The sequence below is a fragment of the Betta splendens genome, chromosome 17 (assembly GCF_900634795.4).
Source record: "Betta splendens chromosome 17, fBetSpl5.4, whole genome shotgun sequence".
NCBI classification, from domain to species: Eukaryota; Metazoa; Chordata; class Actinopteri; order Anabantiformes; family Osphronemidae; genus Betta; species Betta splendens.
In genome coordinates this window covers 4,538,750-4,555,349 of record NC_040897.2, presented here as the reverse complement: position 1 = coordinate 4,555,349, position 16,600 = coordinate 4,538,750, and the positions used below count along the sequence as shown (strand labels likewise).

Below are 16,600 nucleotides of genomic sequence, written 5' to 3'. Positions count from 1 at the left end.
TGTAAGAAGTGAAGTGTAGCAGCTTAATCGTGTTTGCTTTAAGTACTGTATTGTCCAGACTTGACTGGAGGCTAATTCGTCCTGTGCCGCACACAATGACACTTTTATAATCAAACGTTTACAATTTCAGCTTTTATTCAAGGGCTCTGACAAAACTGTGGCATTTACCAATCAGGAACTGCAGCTGTTTCCTCCCTTGAATCAAAGCTAGAGGCCTTGATTTTATTCATAAGCCCAGTGTTTTATTCCAAACTCAGCGTGATTCTGAAGCTGACTAAGGTCCCTCTAATCAGAGCACGTGTGAAAAAAATGCATTAAGCCATGAAGTTGGAGTCTGGAAGGAGACAGAAGAATGGAAGGAATTCCAACAATACTGCATGAGACTCTTTATGTTATAAAGTGTTTTCACATTTCATTTGTACATTTAATGTGGTTTTATGTTCAGCTATATAGAATAATATACAATAGAAAAGTCAGGCTTCCTGGCCACTGTGCTTCTATAAATAAGCTTCATATGTTGGAGGATTTCTGTTCCAGACACCACAGAAAACTCTCTTATCTGCTCCTCTGCACTTCCTTCGCAGCTCTCTTCTCTTCTTATTTACCCTGCGCTGAAAAATACAGTCATTCCTCTGGGGAATCATGTGAGTCACTGGTGCACAAAACAACCTTAACAACTCAAATTTATATTTTTGAAGGTAGTGAGTAATGATGCTGTACATGAATAGCTGGTCTACTGTGTCTCTCATTAACACAGCAGCACAAACTGTAGATAAAACAAAAGAAATGAGAAAATACACAACATGAACAAGGTCTCAGCCTTGTTATCACAGCTGAGAGCTCTCTCCATCGTCTGTGAGCTGCTGGCAGGATCCTCTATATATAAAAATATGCTGTTAAAGCTGAAAATAATTTCAAGAGGAGAAAATGGTAAAAAATAGTTCATTCTTTAATAAAAAATACATTTATAAATTCGGCAGCATAAACTTTTGACTTTTTTCAACAAACTGGGTGGAGGAAAACGGAAACCAGCTGTAGATTCGGCATTTAAAACATACACACAAATAAGGAAAAAATACACACAAATAGGAAAAGGTAAAAGGACTGACCACAACAAAACCAAAAGTGCCGCCTCCTAAGACACCAAATGAGATTAGGAGCACTAGTTCAACAGTTGCTGGGTTTATCAGTCGTCACGCCACAAGGTTCACTTCAGTCAGTTAACACAACTACAGCAGCTCACATGCACAGACTGTGGTTGTCCTCATGCACCACGTTATCAGCTTTACCACAACATGTTACTGGGAGTACTGGTCCAAGGTCAGCGTTAAATTCTTCAGCTTTATTCTAGAGTCACTAAACATGTACTGTAACCACAGTACAGTACACAGTAGAGGCTACAGGTTCTGTCAGCTCTATTGCACACAGACCTTACTGGGGATTGTCTTTGAATTTCAGTCTATAAAGGTCTACAAAGGACAAAGGTTACTCTAAAAATTTTCTGCTCAGTCGTGTCATATCCTGACGGGTTTAATGTCTATGTGAGCAAAATGTTGCCACATGTATTAATACTGTGAGTGAATGGAAAAGCACCCAATGGTTTGTGTTGACCAACAAGTTCTTACTTATTTAAAGTGCATTTGGAATAAAAACCTTTTTATGCCGCCTGATGTGTTGTCGCATCAGACCTGGGTTCGCTGCAAAGCTGACACTAGAAGTTTGAAATTATTTCACTGGCAATATATATCAGCTTTAAGAGATGATGATGGAGAAACGTTTGCCTACGTGTGGATTTTAAATTTCAACCAAATATAGGAGGGCAAAGAAAGGAATTCAGAAATACTATATTGTACCTGGGTAAAGGATATACACCACACCAATTATACAAGGTTTCCATGATAACCATCAATTGCCTAGAGTTTTGGGGAAATACGTCTCTGTGAAACCAACCACATGACAGTAACTTAAGCTCACACAGAATATGAATTTCTTCGTAATGGGCATTCTTCTTGTCACAGAGCACCGTGTTGAAAATATATAAAACCATACATTGTCAATAATGTCTTTTTATAAACAATTTCATTATACATCTGACAGTTTTTGAACTTTTATTTTTTTTATATTATTTTTTATTTTTTCCCCACCAGCACCAGTTGTTTTTTTTTCTGGACACCACGTTAATATTTTTCTCACTCAGGTGTAGCATATGTTCATTTTTCATATATTCTACAGGTCTTTAGTAGCAGACAGGTTTCCTATTATACCCAATCCAGAGGTGGTCCGTAAGTCAGTAAACAAAGTTCATTTACTGATGTCCTGTACATTAGTGCAATCTTCAGGTAATCTTACTTTACCAACGTGTTTTTTGTTATAATTACATTTTGCCTATGTAAATTCTGTGTTAACTATGTCAGTGGTGTACTTTTATGGCATAAGCTCCTGTGGTTACATGTAAACAGGTGCCACGTTTCTGTAGCACAGACATTTATCATCAGCTGTTTGTTACTTCAGTTCTTTTGTCAACTTTCGAATCTGGATCACATTTTTGTATGCATTTTTAAACCAGAATCCAACTAAATGATTGACTTAAGTAGATTTAGAGTACTGTACAAAAACAGTGCTTAGTACTTAAATGGTACCCAACTAGTGGTGGAGTTGTACTTCAATATTGACGTTGCCTACCAATAAGCCACAACATCCTTTCCCAAAAAGACAACAGGTACAATATGAAGTTTTAATCTGGTCTTGTGAACAACTTAAGGCTGTTGCTTTACTTTACAGTATGTACTTCTTTTAAACAAAATTAGATTTTTTAGCAGACCTGAACATTAAAGTGAAGCCTTTTAAGCCTTGTAAAAACAAGGAAGGAGGTAACATACTCACCAAAGTCAAGGTATAAAGAACTGCATCTTTGTGTTTGCCCTCAAGTTAAATATTGATATCCACAATAAGAATGAATGGAGCCATAACAAAGTTGTGCTTAATTGTTCCATGTTCCAAAAAAACAGTCTTTTGATTAAAGGTGTGGCTGAACCATAGGAGATTAATTTCCTCTCATGAATTTAGTGAGTAATTAGTTCCAGTTAGAGGTTTTGGTTACCGCCTGCAAACGTACAGTAAAGAAGAGTTAATTACTCTGAGGAAATTGAGACAAAATGTCAAGCCCATTTTATGGAAAATGGGAAAAGTCACATCCAATCAGGACACTGACAATGTCAGAAGTGTATCAATTTGAACTTCTTTTAATACAAGATTTAAAATACTGTTTTGAGTTGAGGCAAATGGACAGTCCATTAAAAGTCACCTCTGTCTTGTTGCAGATCCGTAGTTCTCCAGCATCTGTGTGCTAGCTACCTCCAGGTTCCAGTCGCACATCTCTAGCAGCTTTAGACACTCTGACCTGCTCCTCAGTCCCAAGCAGAACAACTGCTCCACCTGCAGAGGCAAAGATTAAACAATCACAAACCAGATTGATTCTGAGAACAACATATTGCATATTTATTCTTCTTCTCTACTTTTTGCCACTATTAGGGAGCACTTAAGCATTCTCATGCTCAGAACCGTTTAAACATATCTTCTATCCCCCCCACAGCAGGTCCAGCCGCACATGGTTACAGTAAGTGTACTGTATGCTGAACACTGCTGCAGACACATCAGTGGGTGTACAGTATACAGTACACTCTTTATTTATAGTTGGCTTGTTGCTGCAACAACGATCTGACATTCCCTCAATGGTCAACAAAGTCGCTCTGATCTGTCTTCATATTAACCTGTAAAGTAAATGCAACAATAAACAACGCCCTGTTTGTTGTTACGAAGCAGTTATGAGCGGAAACAGATTCACAGTCTGAAGTGAGAGGGAACAAACCTGATCTTCAAGGACCCTGTTTACAATCTACTAACACAGCTGTCTGCCTCAGAGGACATTTATTGTGAGTAACTGCAACTACAAAAAGGCTTGTTGCCTTTACTTTGAAAAAATGTATTATAGATGTTATCATATATACAGTACTGTACAGTGTGTGTGTGTTTGTCTTGCTGACTAAGCTACAGTATTTAAATACCACCTGAACATATACAGTACTTCTGTATAAAGCATAATAAAGCCAATACAATTATTGGCACTGGCCCATGTGATTTTTATGAAAAAAACATAAAACAACAGTTGTCTAGAAATATAAACTAATGATGTAATTAACAACTAATTTCATAGTAAATTAACTTAAACCAAGTACAAGTACGAGGAATGATTTTTAATTAGCCACAAACCCTTTCAAATAATCATCGACATGACGGTCACATTATCATGAGGAATTATTATATTGCATGTTGACTACAGAATCACAGCAACACACTGTCTAATGACAAAAATATTATTACATTTAGTTTCAGTACATAATTGATTTCCGGTGCACAGTAATACAGCTTCTCACCTTAAGGTAATGAACAGCTTTGTGGGCATTCCAGTTGTGGTTCTGTAGAGCAGTTCTGCACTCCTCTAGTGTGACTCCGTGAACTGCCTCCTGGACCTTAATGGTACACAAACAATACACTAAAACCTTTTAACCTCCAACAGTATGAATCCTCTGGCTTTTTCCCCTGATAGACCCAGATATCTTTAATGGGCTGCACTTTTGTCCAATTTATTACTGTACAGCATGTCAGTGTTTAATTTAATGTTTTAGTTATACGTAATCAAAACCAGCATTGGTTGATGAGAAGAATAAAAAGTGTATAAGATGAAGTTTTTGTTCATTTCTACCGTTACCATATTTACCCTAATCATTATACAAACCTTACATACACCACTGTATTACATACTATTTCAACTACTGCAGACCATTCATTTCCAATGCATGTAAGTCTTGCATTAAACTTCTGCAACATATTTTATATACACGTTCCCGCTGCATCTTGTGTGTAGTATCCAAAGATTCAATTTGTGTCACAATCAATTAATCAAACTTCATCATTAACACGTAATGTTAAATTTGAACATTTTCCAAAAGAATTGAACATTATTGTGATGAAGTTGGGTAATAACAAAAAAAACTTATTGAGTTAACTTATTTATTGAGTGCTATACACCTTTTGTGATTACACGCAAATAAAAATTACCTTCTGCTGCCCCCTTGTGTTCAAAGTGTGTGTGTGTACAGTATGTATGTCCTCTCAGGCAAATGAGAGATAGCTTTACTCTACTTGACACAAAGTTAAACTGATAATTAGTGTGTGAGGTCTGCCAACTCCCTTTGGTCTTTATCATAAGGTTTTATTGTTACAATTATATTTAGACCAAAAAGGTTTTTGTCAAAAAAACCTCCATCATGCATAACAGTGCACACATACAGCACAAGTTTCCAATTCATAGTGGCAAAAGACAATTCAAATATCTCTGACTTTACCATTTTGACCTGGTCAGCTGTGTCCCCTCCTTCATCAGTCTGTATGCAGGAAGCGTTGACCATTGGGGCTGTCAGCCTGTCTGAACAGACACGGGGGAGGCTAACTGACGTCCTCATCCCTGACCGTAGGCCACCTAACATGCTATTATTGTTGGTGGAGAAATTGGCCTTCAGTTCGCCTGACTGGATGAGCCCCTGTCCCTGTGTGTGTCCCTGGAAGGACAGGTTACTGACCACCATGGGTCTCACGGTGGCGGTGTTGACTTGACGCACATGTCTGTCCTCAGCAATGCTGGTGGGAAGGCTCTCCGATTCCTTAAAGAAGCGGTCGTAACGATCAAGATATGGCGGCCTTTCGGGCAGAAGGTAATAGTGGGTGTTGCTGACTTTCCGTCCATCGCGAACAATGGGAAGGATGCAAGGGCCTTTGTTGGAGCAGTCCTTCCCTTGTGCCTGGGCTTGGATTACTTTGGGGGCAGCATACTTAGGATCTGAGGCAAAGCTGTGCGTGGTAGGCATTAGTTTGCCGGGAGATGCGGAGAGGTAGGAGCCATAAGTGTTTGTGGCGGGACAGGAAGTAAGGGGAGCCTGCATGTTAGTAGGGCTGACAGAGTAGAGTCTCTGCTGAGGGGAACCCACTACTAAGCTCATAGGGCTAGGAGTCCTAGAGCCTGACTGGGACAATGGGTCCCTGGGAGGGATCCGAGGTGGCGAGACCTGCTTTGGGCATGAGACATCATCTGTGGCGTCTCCTGGTGTCGGAGACAGAGAAAGGTCGCCTGACCAGCGAGCAGCTGTGTAGTCACCCCTTTTAATGGGGCGAGGGGGTATGGGGATGCGTGGGGGGATCTGAGGTTTGTCCTCATTGAAGGAGAGCACATTGTGTGACATTTCCTCCTGGGCCTGGGAGTTACAAGGAGTCTGGGGGCATAAAGCCGAGGATGGGGAGCTCGGGCGAGCAGTGCTTCCCACTGGGACATTTAGCCTTCTCATGCACTCCTGCTGCAGCTCCTGGAAGATCTCAGCAGACTGGGAGAAAGACGTAGACAAGCCCTGGGTCTGTTTGCTGGAGAGAAACAGGTTGTCCTCCACACCTGGTCGGTCTGAAACCCTGGAGGCAAGAACTTCACCTTGATCCTTCTGAGCAGAGGAGTCTGGTTTACAGACTTCGGACTGAGCCTCTTCATGCGGCTGCTCTGAGCTGTTAATGGAGCTCACCTTTCAGGAGGAAGAAGATGTAACATGTTTTAAAAAAACTGAACATCTTACAAAAGTAAAGCACATAGAGTAGATTAAATGATCAATCATATGTCTATTACATAAGGTCATGGCGTGAAATAGGGTGTATCACCTCCTACCATACCTCCATATCATCTTCATCCTGTGCTACATCGTCATAGGCTGGGGGCGGAGGTAATGGTCGGGCATCCCAGTCCACTACCGGTGTGGGGTGAAGGGGACAGGGCAACGATCTAGATGGACTTTGAGGTGGTGTCCGGTCCAGGATGTTTCCTGCCTCCAACACCAGTTTTGAAAGAGAGGGGACGTGAATTTCCACCACGGGTGATGGTGAGGGCGATGGCGTGGGTGGAGGGAACTCCTCCCCAAAGTCAATGAGGGATACTTCACTGTTGCGGCTGTAGCCCAAACCACAAGGGTGGCTGCTTCCGTGTTTGCAAGCAGAGACCCACGCAGCGGGTTTGAGTTTTAAGCCTTTAACTGAACCCGTTTTCCAAAGCGACCTCTTTAGTCCTGCTGATGTCAGATCCTCAGCATCGTTCACTGGATCATAGCAAGGCTCTGGAGACACAAAACCAAAATGCACTCCGTGTTATCCTGGAAAAGTTTAGAATAGTAATGAAGACCATTCTACACCACATAATATAGGGTACACTTGATTTTCATTCCTACATCCAAGGAATGAAGTTAGTTCTATATATCACATCAAGGACACTGCACAGCTATTAGAGGGATAAGACAAAATGATGATGTAAGAAAAGAAACTATTAGATTTACTGCAAAGACAAGCAAAGAAAAAGACAAAATAGTGTGGGATGTACCTTTAAGGAGAGGAGCTAGGAGGGAACAGAGAGGGCAGGAACAATGGGTGAGAAGCTGCTGAGACAAACCAGACTTACTCTTGATCAACACTGCTGGCTGAGGAGGGCGGAGAGGAGGCTCCTCTAGAAACGTTTAAGAAAAAGTACCACCACCGCAACAGAGGGACAGGAAAGTGACAGCAGCAATTATATAAAGGTTAGAAAACATATGGAAGGAAGTGACAGGTTGCACATGAACAAAAGAAGAGCAATTGTGAGAAAAGTAAAATAGCCAACTGGTGGGTCATCACAAGCATTAGTACAAACAACTATTGTGTTCTGTAATTAACTGAGTGTCATTTGTTAAAATAAATAATATAAAACAAAACTATTAATCATACTGTATATTTTCTAGTATAAATGTACTTGCTGACAACGGAACCAGAGGGAGACAACGGATCAATTGACAAGACGAGACATTTTCTACTCACTCTTTGCTCGGCCTTGTAGCTGTGTAGGGCGAGCAGCGCTGAGGTCTGAACCCAGAACATCTGGAGGATCCATCGGATTTCCAAGGTACAAACTGGACAAAGACAGATTAACTGAATGCAACAAACCTGGGTGGTTAAACGCTGCAAAGGGCCATGTAATAATAAGGATCGGTCGCTTCTCTGGTAAAATACAAAAGAAAAAATACATCAAAAGAAAAAAAGAACAGCTGGTCCCTACTCATCGATCCTGTCAGGGTAGCCCCAGCAGCGATGAGGGTTGGTGTCTCCATGTCCTGTGTGGATGAAGCTGTTCTTCAGTGGCCGGCTGATGTCATGAGCCGACAAACCCGCCACTGACGTCACCACATTCCTGGGAAACTGTCCGACCTTAAGAGTTCTCTTGTTTTGGCCTCGCCACCAGTAGTTCTCTGCTCTGTCGAGGTCAAAGTACAGAACAGGATAAATAAGTATAAGTAAATAAGTTAACACATCTCTAAATTGGATCATTTAAGGCCATTACAGCCTTAAAAGCAATAATATTTAAGCAACATTATTCAATCTCAAGAAGCCAGAAAGGCCTTTGACTTATATCAAAAGAAATCCACAGAGCCGAGTTCCAACTTTTCAGCTCATTACTTGCACTTATCAGCAGTATATATTATGTAAGTAAAAACTGAGGCGCTTTTACCCACCTCCCCTCTATGATGGTGATGATGTCATTAACCAGAATGTGTAGTTTGTCAGGCTCATCAAAATCCTGCAAAGCACACATGTCTGTGGGCATGCTCTGAAAAAAAAGATACATTGGTCACAGCCAGTCACCAATAGATGGAGCTAAATGACAAGTTATATGCACTGAAAAGGGATTTCTGTTAAAACCCTTAGCTTTGTAGCTAAGTTGTGTTGAGGTTCCAAAAATGTTATGAAAATTAGCTATTTAGGAATGCACACAGTCAAACAGTGACAATGAAGCTTAAACAAACCTAAGACCCCTTTTTGGTTACACAGGTGATTCAGTACCTCAAGCAGGAACTCTCGCAGGGCAACAAAGGTAGGTCTGTCGTCTGGTTTCTGAGCCCAGCATTGCAGCATGACATTGTAAATATCCTGTGGACAGTCCTCTGGCTTAGGGAGGCGTTCACCTTCTTTATCAATCTTATGCAGAATCTAAAAAATAAAAAAAAGACAAAAGGGAAAAGATGATAAGTGAGGAATATATTATTGCTGATGTTGCAGATCTGACTGAGTTTTATGTTATCTCAGTTTAGGACATCTGTATTCATTAATGCACTGGAGTGTGCATAGCTAATGATCAGTTTCATATGTCATGTACCTGGCTCCCATTCAGACCCAGCCAAGGCTCCTGGCCATGTGTGAACATCTCCCAGAGAGTAACTCCAAACATCCATGTATCTGTAGCATGGGAGAACGTCCTGGTCTTCAGGCTCTCTGGGGCACACCTGGATCAGGAAAGGCAACAAAGTAGAAAAATTAAATACTATGAATTATGTAGCATGTGTACAAATAATGTACAAATATAAATATAAATAAATATATAAACATTTGAATAAATATAAAAAAAGATATGTACTAAAAAACCTGGTGAAATACAGTAAAATAATCTAACAAATGTAAACAAAATGTAAGATCTTCCTGACAGAATCTAGTCAACAAAGCAACAATGCAGAAGACACTGATTTCTACTGTGGAATTGACAAACTGAGCAATAAATAACCCAGAATCAAACGTGTAGGTGCAGTCATAGCAGTTGCGTGAGCTTCTTGGTCAACCCACCATGCGAAGGGGACTTTGCGATGCTCCTGCATGACATAGTGCTCATGGTTGTTAGGTAGAGCCCTCATGAGCCCAAAGTCACCGATCTTCACTGTTTGAGCAGAGGCCAGGAGGATGTTTCTGCAGGGAAAGAATCAAACAAACAATATATACTTGTTTTGTACTTAGAAAAGTCTAGATACTAGCCCACAATTTTGGTTAGTCTATAATCAGTAATGGTAAGAAAAATAAAAAAAAATTGTCTTTAAATGTGAATAGTGCCTTGTTAAGGATGCAACTCTGCAGTTTAGAATATACAAGTAAGAAGAAAACTGGAAATAGTCAGGGAGGTTTTAAGCATTAGAAGCATTGAAAAACCTTTCAAACATTCAGTACATTTCAGCGTTCATGTGAAGACTTCTTATTATACCTTTAACAAGCAAACTCATCTAGACATTTTAAACTACCATCAAGCTTTTCTCAGTTCTCTATGCAACACTTTGTAAAAGTGACTAATTCTGGAATAAGAGTGTAGACCACCCTGCCATGCAGTCAGCCAGGAATGGGGTCACTCTGCATGTGGGCCAACTCGCCCTGTAATGGTCTGGTAATTTCAGAGTGGAGGAGAATGAGAACCAATATAAATAATTCACCATCCTGATAAAAAAAAAAAAAAAAAAAAAAAAAAAAAAGCTACCAAAACAGTGCACAGACCTGGCAGCCAGGTCCCTGTGGATGAACCTCCTCTGCTCCAGGTAGGCCATGCCACATGCCACCTGCACAGCATACTGACACAGGGTGTTGATTAACACCGGACCCTGCGGACACACGAATCGCAGACGGTCCAGCAGAGATCCCAGAGGAGCCAGCTCAGTGATCTACAGAACAGAGAGAAAGACAGAGACGCGGGTAAAAGGATGGGTGAGTAAAAACACAAGTTAGGCATATCCTATATCATATTGAAGCAATAATAAAGTAGGGGAAAGATAAAAGGTGTAAGTGCAAGTGTATACTAAAAAGGTTGCACATGGGAAAAAACAGGCCAGGCCTCCATTCACTTGCTACAATATCGCCCCTTCCTGTCTCCACCTTCACACATAGTAGTGATGTAGAACATGGCTCAGAGGTCATGAAACAAGCAGACAATGGCCTCTTTGTCATACGCCTGGGTGTGTGTCCTAGTATTTCCAAGCATGTGTGCATTTGTGTGTCCACTACCATCTTCATTGGGTGTGTGAGCACCACACCGTAGAGGCGAATGAGGTTCTCGTGATCGAGGGAGTGCATAGCGTTGACCTCACAGATGAAGTCCTCCAGAGCGTCAGGCTGGCTGAGCACGTCTGTCTTCAGACATTTCACAGCTACGTTTAACTACAAGTCAGGAAATAGATGTAGAAGTGCATATGGATCATTCACCTGCCATTCTTGTCAGATTTGGCATGAAAAAACACATAAATGATAACTTTAATCATGTGGGTCTGCTCACCAACTTCCCTGTAGGCGTCAGCCACTCTCCTCTTTTTACCACCCCAAAGGAGCCGTCCCCGAGCTTTTCAAAAAGGATCAAGTCCTTCTCTGGGATGAGACAGGTGAGAGCCTGCTGCTGTCCATCAAGTGGAGCACCACCAGGGTGTGCGACCAGGACTCCCTCCACCAGACTCAGGGGTGGAGTGGGCGACAGTTTACGAAAAGAGGAGGCTGGCTGCCCCTGCTGGGGGAAGTCTCCACCGTCTGGACGCTTACCGCTGAAAACCTACAGGACAGAGAAATCCACGAAGTCAGCTATGTTGAGTAGTGACAGAGTGTCTGGGAGGATAGACAATAGACCCAAGGACCAATTAGATACAGTAGGTACATAGTAATAGTGCATACTGTAAGCTTGTGTGTCTGTTGTCAAATGTCTCAACCTGTTGACTGTCTCCAGCCTGATCCTCTATGAGATCAGCGTTTTTTGCTAAAGAATGGAATTGAGTTAAACTGGGTAATGTTTCCTAACTTTACTCTCTATTAGTGGAGAGGGAGGGCATCTTTGTGCCTCAAGGTGCCAACAACACAACAGTATTTCCACAATCTAACACTAATAACCTAATATTATGATGAATAATGTGTGTGTCCAATGAACTGACTAAATACAATTCATTATTGGATGATAAAGGTCAGGATCCAGACACAGTAATATTGGTGTGAAGGAGGTGTCACCAAACCTCCAGTGCCACACACATTTAACTGCCCAGATATAAACAGTAGGAAGTGGTGTGTGGTTTCACATTCACGCCAGACTAGACATGACATAATGCTAAAGACTTTTTAAAAACACCATCTCCCTGTCGCTGCTGTGTGGTAAGCGGGTTTCAAATAGGACACTCGGCATTCATAGGATACCGAATGAGGCAGAGCAGGACCGGCATGTGCAGCCAGCATTCACTGGGCAGCACTGACATCCACAGGTTAGAGAGTTCATGCCGATTGATGTACAAGACAATTAGATTTAGGAAACTGAATTAGTGACAGTCACACATGCTTCTGTCCCTTCACGCTTCATGTGACAGCATTTCCGCAAACCTGTATGTCAACAACTCTTGTGACTTCATTTGAGTGAGTGTGTGTCGGTGTGTCCAATTCCTTCATACTATATTATATTACCCAGATATAAACTGTGCATTCTGTGCCAGAAGCAGAATAAATTGAACAAATTGGTTCATTAAAGCCAGAAGCAGCTGGCGCATCCACAAGGATCATTGCAACCATCACATACATCGCCAGTATGAGGAAATATGTCAAGACGCTGCTGTGGTGATTTAGCATAGCATGGACCATTATAAAGTAGTCCTTTGTGTGTGCAGTGCAGCGCCTGTTACCTTGCTCATCCATGACTTGCGCTTGCACATAGCTTTCCTTCTTTTTACTGCTTCCCACAGACGTCGCTGGCCTTTTTTAAAAAAAATAAAAGTGTAAAAACAACATTTAGAAACACATAGAATAAGACAGAAAGGAAGAACTGGTAGACAATGAGATTCTAGACTTTAGTTACTTCTTCCTTTGGCTACTCATGCAGCAAGACCACCACCAAGATTTGTTTAATTTTGGTCAAAGATTTTTTTTTTCAATTCAACCAAAACATTATAAAGTCAGCGGGTAAACAGATATCAAGCAAAGGCACGAATCTCACCAGGTCGCCCCATGCCGATTTTCTCCAGGTCTTCATTCTTCACATAGTCAAAGTGAGAGAGTCGGGTGACGTTGAGGTCGTCGCGTATCCTCAGAAAGTACTGCTGCAGCTGCACCTCCATCAGCAGCTCGAGAAGCCATTCTGTGCCTTCCTCACTCTGCATGCTACTGCCCAGCTTCTGCAACACACCATTCAGGAAGCCTAATTAAAACCAGTCAACGTTTCATATTTACCTGAAAGTTAACTAAAGAAAACATAACTTATTTAACACACATTGCATATCATGTATTGTATAATCTCAAGGCTGTAGGGACTAGGGGTGTAACAGTACTCTGCTAAATGAGCTGCTCAGATCCTCCACAGTGCAATGCAGGGGGTTGAAGGGTTATGCATGATGGATGTCAGTTTTCAATTCAATTCAATTCAATTTTATTTATATAGCACCAAATCACAACAAAGTTATCTCAAGGCACTTTACAAAGTAAGGTTTAAGACCTCACACAACTAAACCCAACAAATCCCACATACAGTACAGCAAGCATTTAATTTGACAGCAACAGTGGGGAGGAAAAACTCCCTCTCTAACAAGGTCGAAACCTCCAGCAGAACCAGGCTTGATGTGGGCGGCCATCTGCCTCGACCGGTTGGGGTGAGGGGAGAGAGAGAGAGAGAAGCACAGCAACAACAACAAGCAACAACAGAGCACAGGCAGGACGGTTTGACCAGGGACTGGATACAGGCAGGATGCTTTGATCCACAGCTGCCCATCACAGACACCAAACTTTGAGTCTAATGATACCTGTAGGTCAGCACAGAGTGGGGGAAAAGAGAGAGAGAGAGAGAACTCTGGCTGCAGCATTTTGAATAAGCTGTAGGTTTTTTAAGGAGCTGTTAGGACATCCTATGAGTAAGCAGTTACAGTAGTCCAGCCTAGAGGTAACAAATACATAGATCAGTTTCTCTGCATCTCTCTGAGAGAGGATGCTTCTGATTTTAGCTATATTTCTAAGATGAAAGTAGGCAGTTCTGGAGATTTGTTTAATGTAAAGTATGATGTAAAAGAGAGATCCTGGTCAAAGATGACACCAAGGTTCCTCACAGTATAATCTGAAGCTAATGTGATGCCATCCAGGGTGGCTATTTGACTCAATAGTGTCTCTCTCAGATTTTTAGGCCCAACAATAAAAAATTCAGTTTTATCTGAATTTAGTTGAAGTAAGTTTTGGGACATCCAGGATTTGATGTCCTTTAAACAACCCTGAATTTTGACTAGTTGATCTGTTTCGTTTGGTTCCAAGGACATATATAGCTGAGTACCATCTGCATAACAATGAAAATTAATAGATTGCTCTCTAATAATCTCACCTAGAGGAGAAATGTATAAGCTAAACAGAATTGGACCAACCACAGAACCCTGTGGTACTCTATAGCTAATCCTTGTACATGGAGAATTTCTCATTAACATGAACAAACTGGAATCTGTTCAACAAATAGGATTTAAACCATCCCAATGCTGTTCCTTTAATCCCGATTCTATGTTCTAGTGCCTGTAATAGAATGTTATGAACAATTATATCAAATGCAGCACTAAGATCTAACAGGACAAGGACAGAAACTAGACCATTGTCTGAAGCTAATAGAAGATCATTAGTGACTGTAACCAGAGCTGTTTCTGTGCTATGATGTTTTCTAAATCCTGACTGAAAATCTTCATACAGGTCATTCCACTCAGATGGTCAGATAATTGTTTAGCCACGATTTTTTCAAGAATCTTGGAAATAAAGGGTACATTTGAAATGGGCCTATAGTTGGCTAGTTCTCCAGGGTCCAGGGTTGTTTTTTTCAATAGAGGTTTGGCCACAGCCACCTTAAAAGCCTGTGGCACATAGCCTAAATGTAAAGATTGGTTGATTTGATTTAATATGGATAAGATGATTAAAGGTAGAACTTCTTTGAGTAATCTAGTTGGGATTGGATCTAAAAGACAAGTGGACGACTTGGAAGAGTTGATTATTGAGGTTAACTCATATGAGTTATGGGGAAGAAGCTGTCTCAGTAAGACAGAGGATTTGGTAAATTTAAAGTTGATGGATCTAGACAGTGCTTTCTGTCATTTGGAAAAAGTCGCTGCTGAATGTTTTTTCTAATGGTGATAATTTTATTAGTAAAGTAGTTCATAAAGTCATTGCTGCTGAGATTTAAGGGGATAGTAGACTCAACACAGCTATGACTCTTAGTCAGCCTGGCTACAGTGCTGAAAAGAAACCTGGGGTTGTTTTAGTTTCCTCAATTAGGGAGGAATAATATGTTTTTCTAGCAGCACAAAGTGCTTTTTTATATATTATTAGACTGTCCTTCCATGCAATGCCATTTACATTTATTTTGTTGGAACGCCACTGTCTTTCTAGTTGTCTGGTCCTGTGCTTTAGGCTGCGGATCTCTGAGTTATACCACGGAGCTAACCTCCTCTGATTCACTGCCTTCTTTTTCAGAGGAGCCACTGTGTCTAACATTGTACGTAGAGAAGCTGCAGCATCATCTACAAGATAGTCAACCTGTCCATAAGGATTTAAGTGACTGTTCTGTGTATCTACAAGACATTGAGGCAAAAGATGATGAAATCATCTGCTTGAATCTGGCAACAGTGTTGTAAGATAAACATCTGCTATAGTAACATTTCTTTCCAACTATTGTAAGGTCAATTATGCTGAATTCAAAAGTTAATAAGAAATGGTCAGATAACAGAGGGTTTTGGGGAAGAACTATTAAATTATCAATTTCAACCCCATATGTCAGGACAAGATCGAGGGTATGGTTAAAATGATGAGTGGGTTCATTTACCTGCTGTGTAAAACCAATAGTGTCTATTAAGGAGTTTAAAGCAGTGCTGAGACAGTTACTGTCAACATCTACATGAATGTTAAAGTCTCCCACTACAATGACTTTATCTGTGCTAAGAACTAAGTCAGCTAAGAATTCAGAAAATTCGGTTAAGAACTCAGAATATGGAGCAGGAGGACGGTAAACAATACAAAACACAACTGGCTTCTGAGATTTAGAGTCTGGGTGAGAAAGGCTCAGAGTAAGGCTCTCAAATGAGCTATAACTATGTTTAGGTTTAGGAGTAATTATTAAATCTGATTTATTATGGAAAATTGGAGCAATGTCAAAATAACTTTGTCCGATGATGAAAACTACCTGGCAGGTATGCCAGACCCTTGCAAGCATCTTTGCATAATCAGACCTCTTATTTGTCAGAAACACTAAGTTCATACACATGAACCAGCCCGTAGTGATAACCAACCGACCTCCGTATGAAACAGCAAGGCTTAATGCTTTGCTCCCATTTACTCACATATAGACGCAAATATGCAACTTTGAACAGGTCAAGTCTTAAAGTTTACCATGCGCACAACATCTCCCATCACAGGAACTAGGTCTGCTGGTAAAGTTTTGGCTATGAGGGCCTCACTGTGTGCATAACAATATAAACTTCTCCATCATTGTCTACATGGTCTTGCTAGCTACATGATTTCTCTGCCACTACTACTTTCTGTTTTGTTTTTTGGTAAAACAATCATCTCCCACGGCACACCTGACTACTGTATCTCTCACAGCACAATAGTATCTCGCGATACACTGCAAAAAAGCCCAGACCAAGCAACCTCAGTCTCCACAGCAGGGTTGGTGTTGTTGGTCAGATCCTCTATTGTTGGAGTATAT

The 16,600-nt window shown here is 41.0% G+C and overlaps 1 protein-coding gene across 10 annotated transcripts in view; it reads right to left on the bottom strand.

The window, feature by feature from the left end:
- Positions 1-931: 931 nt before the first annotated feature.
- Positions 932-16,600, bottom strand: part of tnk2b (tyrosine kinase, non-receptor, 2b) — a 34,127-nt gene continuing 18,458 nt past the window's right edge. For 4 of the 10 annotated variants that reach the window (XM_029131560.3, XM_029131564.3, XM_055503774.1 and 1 more), the window contains 17 exons: positions 12,878-13,055; positions 12,567-12,637; positions 11,195-11,461; positions 10,927-11,079; positions 10,423-10,586; positions 9,730-9,849; positions 9,269-9,395; positions 8,956-9,102; positions 8,628-8,722; positions 8,174-8,368; positions 7,936-8,027; positions 7,466-7,588; positions 6,769-7,205; positions 5,406-6,623; positions 4,434-4,529; positions 3,305-3,435; positions 932-3,103 (listed from right to left, as the gene is read on the bottom strand). In XM_029131560.3, coding sequence (XP_028987393.1) covers positions 3,097-3,103; positions 3,305-3,435; positions 4,434-4,529; positions 5,406-6,623; positions 6,769-7,205; positions 7,466-7,588; positions 7,936-8,027; positions 8,174-8,368; positions 8,628-8,722; positions 8,956-9,102; positions 9,269-9,395; positions 9,730-9,849; positions 10,423-10,586; positions 10,927-11,079; positions 11,195-11,461; positions 12,567-12,637; positions 12,878-13,055 — 3,621 coding nt within the window. In that variant the 3' untranslated portion in view covers positions 932-3,096. Of the gene's footprint in view, positions 3,436-4,433; positions 4,530-5,405; positions 6,624-6,768; positions 7,206-7,465; positions 7,589-7,935; positions 8,028-8,173; positions 8,369-8,627; positions 8,723-8,955; positions 9,103-9,268; positions 9,396-9,729; positions 9,850-10,422; positions 10,587-10,926; positions 11,080-11,194; positions 11,462-12,566; positions 12,638-12,877; positions 13,056-16,600 lie in introns of all 10 variants that reach the window. The other 6 variants (XM_029131565.3, XM_029131566.3, XM_029131563.3 and 3 more) reach the window with 5 other exon arrangements.